The following is a 6,567-nucleotide window of genomic DNA, read 5'->3' as shown; positions in this document are numbered from 1 at the left end:
GACATAAAACAGCAAGCATCAGGGTCACCCCCTCCTTAGCATTATGAATGTTGACGTTACTCTCTCTATAGTGTGAATGAGGACACTTGCCAGAAATCGCAGATCTTCTCATGTGCCTTTAGCTGTCTCTTTTCAAAGAAAAAGCTTGAGCTATTTAGACAGTGACCTTGGTTCTCTGCTTCTCTGCCAAAGAAGGCCTTCGTTGCATTTCTGGATTCATCCCTGATATTAACTCTAGTGGCCCCATGGGCTTAATTTCATCAGATGGGTGTATTGACAATACTTTAGCAATCTAATATCCTGGAGTAGGGACAGAGAAGACAACTGATAATTATCCCAGATTCCTAGTTCATTGGCAGGTAATGCAACTGGTTTCTACACCCTGCTAATCAGGGTTAGTCTGATTGTGGAATCCTGTTTTTGTCTAGTCTCATTTGCATGAACAGACTAAAGGAAGAGAGTTAAATAATGGCTTCCTTTGTCTGATCTGGCCAGAGCAAAAGAGGTCTTAATAGGAGAGGGTGTTGTCCGCCATGTAGACATTTGCTGATGCACCCAGGTCATGAGTACACCTGCAGTGTTTTGTTTGGTCGGTTGGTTTTATTGGAAACATTTATTATGACAAGAAGTGAGAGCTACACAACAGTGGGTTTGCCCAAGGTTAGAACTGTGGCAGGAGGTCCCCGGGCAAGGGCCTCCCTGCCCCCCACTGCTCATCTCTTGCCTGGAGGAGACCTTTGGCACTTGGCTGGCGGGGACAGAGGCTATCAGATCCAGACTGTCAGAAGGGTCCAGAAATGAAATGGGGAGGGCAAGTTATTAAAGTTCTCACCCCCTTCCCGTTCCCATTCCCGCCCCTGCTCCTGCTCCTGCGTGGTCTTGGGCTGAGTTGTGGAGGCCGCTGGGTTCCCCGTCATCTTAGGGCTGATGACGATGCTGCTGTTGGTGACACGGGGCCCATACCAGCCTGCCCAGAACTGGGTGTCTTTGCCCCCATGCTGGAAGAGGATGTGGCGGACGCCTGGAGGGTAATCTGAGAGGGTGTGAGAGACCTCTGTCCACTGGGCATTGTTCCACTGCTGGATGGTCACAGGTGGGGGCTCGAAGGAGGCCAAGGCAATGTAGTTGGCTGAGACCAGCTGGACTCGGATGTTGTAGGTGCAGCCACAGTCTGCTCTGGCGGCGAACCACCCCTTCACTACGATGTCAGGCCGGATTATGTCCATTAGTTCCTCCCAGTAGCCCTCAGCTTTGAGGTCCACCATCTGGGACTTGAGGCATAACCCAAAGGATGTGACGAAGTACTTCCTGACCTTAGAGGTAGGAAAATCTTGCCCATGGCCTCCAGGTCAGCTCTCCGCCTTCCAGTGGTCCCCCCCATTGTAGTCGATTTGCCAGGATCTCATACCCTCTTCAGCACATGGGTTGCGTAGGAGGTTCCTGCGGAGGCTGCACAAAAAGTAAAAAATCTTCCAGTCAGACACAGGCTCATTGCAGTCCTCGGTGATGAAGCCCTCACGCAGGCTCTTGTGTTTGCAGAGGGCCACAAGGTCAATGAGGTCGCGCCAGAGGCTGCAGACAGGGCAGCAGTCCAATACCAGCTGATGGGCAGGCACGTATGTGAATACCTCCAGCAGGATGTTCTCAGGCAGTTCACTGATGCTGACCAGGGCCATAGCTGGGCTGGGGTGCACACACAGGCCTGTGTGTGTGTGTAGGGGGCAAGTATGGTGGTTATGAGCCCTGACCAAGGAGGTGGATTCCTCAGATCTTTCAGGGTCCTGGGCCTGGGCCTCCTAATCCTGCTTCCTATCGTGCCTGTCACCCCCCTGCCTGTCCTGAGCACCAGGCAGGACGTCAGCTTCTTGTTTGTTTGTTTTTAATACTGTATGTTTTTATTGATTTTTAGAGAGGAAGACAGGGAGAGAGAAAAACATTTATCGCCTGCCTCTACATGAAAAACCCAAGGGTGGGGAATGCAAATGAGTCAGGAATGTGCCCCAGTGTGTGCCCTACAGGTGTGAGCCCCAGTGACCAACACACTTACTTTGGGTAGGAAGCTTCTGAGTGGCCAGGGCAGAAAGAGAACCCTCGTTGGATCTACCATTCACAATGTCCCTCAGATCTAAGAGCAAAATGCAGGTATAGGAAGAACAATCCTCAGTACTAAAATCAGGTAAGAATTTCTCACAAGTATCCTCTTATCAAAATGATAGGTCAAGCATTCTGATAATAAACACAATGACAGATATTCTGGGTGTGCTCAAACACTAAACCCCCCAAGGGCAGTTGTCCATACCTGGAAATTAGATGTATTCAGACGAAGTGAGCATGGAACGTGTGCCTTATGTTGAATGTGTTCAGATGAGCATTATTAACATTATTCAGTAGGTTCACTGGTGCCACCTGGAAATGCGCCCCCATTTGCCTGGCAGAGTTGCAGTTCATTCCTGTGAACACCCCGTTTCATTTTCAAGTGTCCCCGTTTGAATAATAAAGCATACAGTCATTCTATCTGTAGAATACTTCCTGACCTACCTCAGGAGGCCCTCCCCAGCTCATCCAACTCCATAGACATGCATGTTCCTCAGGCCAATATGATAGGCTCCCCTGATGGCTGAGTCTCCTTCCTTAGGGATCTCTGTACCCGAATCCTTGAGCTAAGTAAACACGTATGCTAAAACATGTGTGAACTTGATTCTTGTGTGCAAGCCAACAAACCAGGCAGGTTTACAGATGTTACAAGTTTCAGAGGGCTGCACCTTAGACTCAGTGGAAAATCCCAGTATAGTACAATTCTGTAAAAGCAATTCTACAAAGGACAACCTCTTTTCAGGCTGGGAGGTAGCTCTCTCTGATGTGGCTTGATGAAGCAGACTCAAGGGAAATTAGAATTTTTCTTAGGAAGCCAAGAGTTCTAGCACATGACTACATAGGTGGTGGTATGGACATCTGTAATTTTTACTTCATTCATTTGCCCTCTCATCCTCTTACCTTCAAATTTCTCTCTGAGGAAGCATTCTGTTCCCAACTGTTAGGCCATATGGTTCTGGTGAAGCTGACCACACCTGACTTGGGGTGGAGTGGGTGACCTAGGTGTAAGCCAGCACATCATAGTCGTTGGCCCTTGTGACTGATTCAAGGATGGATATATGGCCAGGTACTTTTGGAAAGAAACTTGATGTCGAGAGGATGTGGTGGCTAAACTGACATGGCCATCTAGTTATTGCATGACACCTAGGTCACTAGAAGAGAGAATGATATGATCACAAATGCAGCTGTGTCTCAAGTCACAACTACTCTTGGGCTTTTATGAGCCATTTTTGCTTAAGTGAGAATAACACTTGTTACATAAAAGCCTTAAATGGTACGAAGATGAAAAGTGCTAAATCTGCCTCCTAAACATGGCCAAGATGGTTAGACAGAATATGGTTCAAGGCAGAAAGTACCAGTTACCATAGGCACAGAAAAACTTATCTCATCTACCATGAAACATGATTTTGAGGAGCATCTTTCTAGAAAACCTGTTATCATTCAGAAGTTGCAAAATGTAACCCTTATGTAACAGAATGATCAAACTTTCATGGAATTGTTGGCAACAAACTAAATAAATTCTGATTACCATCTCAAGACATAAAGGTTTTCATTTTAGAGTTGTTATTTTAGGCCATTCTTTCTGAAAATAGTTGATTAGGAAGGATAAGATAGTCTACTGAGACCATTCCTAGTTTTTGACAGTAAAATCAAACCATCGACATCATGTTATTACTTAGGAGCTTTCTCCAGTAGACATCTGTAAACAAAACAACCCACTAAGGACAGCTGGGCTTTGAGAACTTTCTGAGACAGATAAATTAATTCACACCTAGGAGAGCTAAGTTCTAATGGCTTTAAATGGTCCATGTGGTTGAAAAAACACTGGCCTGGAAATCAGAAAGCCTGAGTTCTAGTTTCAGTTCTGGTGCAAAATTAACTCATTGATTCTGACCAAGTCCTATTAACCTCCATGAGCCTCAGTTTTGTTTTGTTTGTTTTCTATAAAACAGAGTATTTAGGTTAAAAAACAATTATAAGATTTTATTTGAGCCAAACTGATGACATTCTGGGGAATAAGATTGCAAATGCTGTCCTAGACTAGATGTTGACTAAAGTCTCTTTTAGTTTTACGGTCTCTTTATAAATAGGAAGGCTTCTTTATAGAAACCACCTAAGTAATTTGTAAAATACAGAAATAATAAAAGTGGCATTTATTGCATTTCCCTTGTATTCATGTATAAACTCTGTTTTCTGTACTTAGGCCTTTAGTGAAATAAGACAAAAAAAAACAAAAAACAAGGATCACTGTTATGAAGAACAAAAAATAAGTATAATGAATGGTGCTCACATATATATTACTCAATAGGCACTTTGTTCCTGGGCTAGGAATATGAATGTGACATGGTCCTTGTCCTCAAGAAGCTTTCAGTGTAATACTTGGATATTAACTATAGTTCAACTAAGTAAGTTCACCACAAAAGTGAGCATACAGGTCTGAGCCTACAGAGGGGGATGCTGAAGCCAGATAGTGAGTTTAGAGAAGTCTTCTTAGAGCTGACCATTATGAGGATATTTTAAAGAATGTATGGAGAATTCTAGGCAGAGGGATTATCAGGTATTGAATCCTATTTTTTATTATTATGGAAATAAAATATTTGGAAAATGAATGTATGCATGTAAATTTAGATTTTTTTTTTTCCTTTTGGTGAATTTGCTCTATTTGAGTTAAGGAGAGCTAACATTGATTGAATTGGGACACATGCTAGGTCTTACACTGTTAGGTACTTTACATGTTATCTCATTCAATACAACCTTTTTAAATATTAGATGACAGGTAGGAACTAGGAAATGGCAAAGTTAGGATTCCAAATCATGTCTACATGTTTCCAACCCCTGACCTTTCCATGACTATGTAATTTCTCTGAAAGAGTGCAGAAATTCCTTCACAGCTCTAATCTGAAGCCTCACACTTCCTTTCAACTAGTTGCCTACCCATAAAATAGTCCTCTACTTGAACTTACTAGTATTACCTCTCCTTTGGATTAGTGAACTCTTTCTCAAGCTCCTTGATAAAAACGAATTATCTGTGGGGCTTCTTAAAACGCAGGTTTCCAGGCCTCTGCCCCTGAGGATTCTGACTCAAGAATGGATTGGGACTGAAATCGGTTTGGCTCAGTGGATAGAGCGTCGGCCTGCGGACTGAAAGGTCCTAGGTTCGATTCCGGTCAAGGGCATGTACCTAGGTTGCGGGCACATCCCCAGTAGGAGATGTGCAGGAGGCGGCTGATCGATGTTTCTCTCTCATCGATGTTTCTAACTCTCTATCTCTCTCCCTTCCTCTCTGTAAAAAATCAATAAAATATATTAAAAAAAAAAAAAGAATGGATTGGGGACTAATATCTGTATTTTTAACAAGCATTTGAAGCATATGAGCAGTCAAATTGTAGGAGACACTGGATTAGTGTCCTAGCCCAACTGACATACTCATTTCTAATCCTCTTACTCCAAACCGTTTTTATCCCTTTTTTTCAGCATTACTCTCAAGGCTCCTGAAGTCTTCTATACTGTCTCCCATTGTTTCGTTTACTGATAGTAATAAACACTACTGTTTACCAAGCATTTACTTCCTATTCACTTTTGCCTTCACCCACCGGAACAAAAGCTCCACGAAGGTAGGGACTGAAAACTGCAGTATCCGGGCGCCCAATAAAAATTAACTGAACCAGCAAACACACAAGGTAGTTATTATGCTTCGACCTGAAAATATGGAGGAGAGTAAAAGAGCAATAGTAAAGCTGAGATATGAGATCGCTTGCGACATAATCAGTATTTAGCCGTTAATTGCACTGTCTCCGTGCCCACTACGTGCCAGTGGTCTTTTCCCACAGCTCGCCCCTGGAGGCGAGCGGCCGCCATCCAGGCCACGCCACGCTCCTAAAGAGACCACTTGGAACAGTGACTGCAAAGCTGAAGACAGCAGAGAAGCGCGCCCTGCTCTCCGCGGCGGCGGAGCGGATCACGGATCACGTGGGCCTGGGGGCGGGGCCAGAACGCTCGCGGGGGGGGAGGTCGAGCCTCCGGTCACGTGGTCCAGAGGGGCGGTTGCCAAGGGGGGCGTGGCCGTAACACCGCGGGAACCACGGAGCCTGGACTCACCGCGGGCCACGCCCCCCGGCTCGAGCCGGCGCGCGACGGAGGGGTGGAGCCTTCTCGTCACCTTTCACCCCAGCATGGCTGCGCCCGTGGGACCGGTGAAGTTCTGGCGACCAGGTAAGGCTCTTAGCGGAATGCTGGGCAGAGGCGGCGGCCTGACTTTGGTCTTGGCCCCGCGGCGGGTGTCCTGGGGCCGGCGGCCCTGCTCGCAGGCCTGACCTCGCGGGCCGGCCGGTGCTGGTCGGCTCTGTGGCTCTGGCGCCCACAGGGGTCCGGGGACTCGGGGGTCCGCTCCCAGCCCGGGCGGAAATTCTCTGTGACCTTGTTCGAGTCTCTCAGCCCCTCCAGGCCTCGTTGACCTCACTCCTGATGCCTGTC

General features: G+C 46.3%; 1 protein-coding gene and 1 pseudogene across 3 annotated transcripts in view; one reads left to right on the top strand and one right to left on the bottom strand.

The window, feature by feature from the left end:
* Positions 1-767: 767 nt before the first annotated feature.
* Positions 768-1,705, bottom strand: LOC132239092 (F-box only protein 6-like; annotated as a pseudogene).
* Positions 1,706-6,184: 4,479 nt separating this feature from the next.
* DHX35 (DEAH-box helicase 35) overlaps positions 6,185-6,567 on the top strand; it is a 65,381-nt gene continuing 64,998 nt past the window's right edge. For all 3 annotated transcript variants that reach the window (XR_009454198.1, XM_059707079.1, XM_059707078.1), the window contains exon 1: positions 6,185-6,306. Coding sequence is in view for 2 of the 3 variants with exons in the window: in XM_059707079.1 (XP_059563062.1) it covers positions 6,267-6,306 (40 nt within the window). In the remaining variant the exon portion in view is untranslated. The remainder of the gene's footprint in view (positions 6,307-6,567) is intronic.

Source organism: Myotis daubentonii, chromosome 8 (assembly GCF_963259705.1).
Source record: "Myotis daubentonii chromosome 8, mMyoDau2.1, whole genome shotgun sequence".
NCBI lineage: Eukaryota > Metazoa > Chordata > Mammalia > Chiroptera > Vespertilionidae > Myotis > Myotis daubentonii.
Note: the sequence above shows the minus strand (reverse complement) of the source record. Positions and strands in the feature narration are given on the sequence as shown.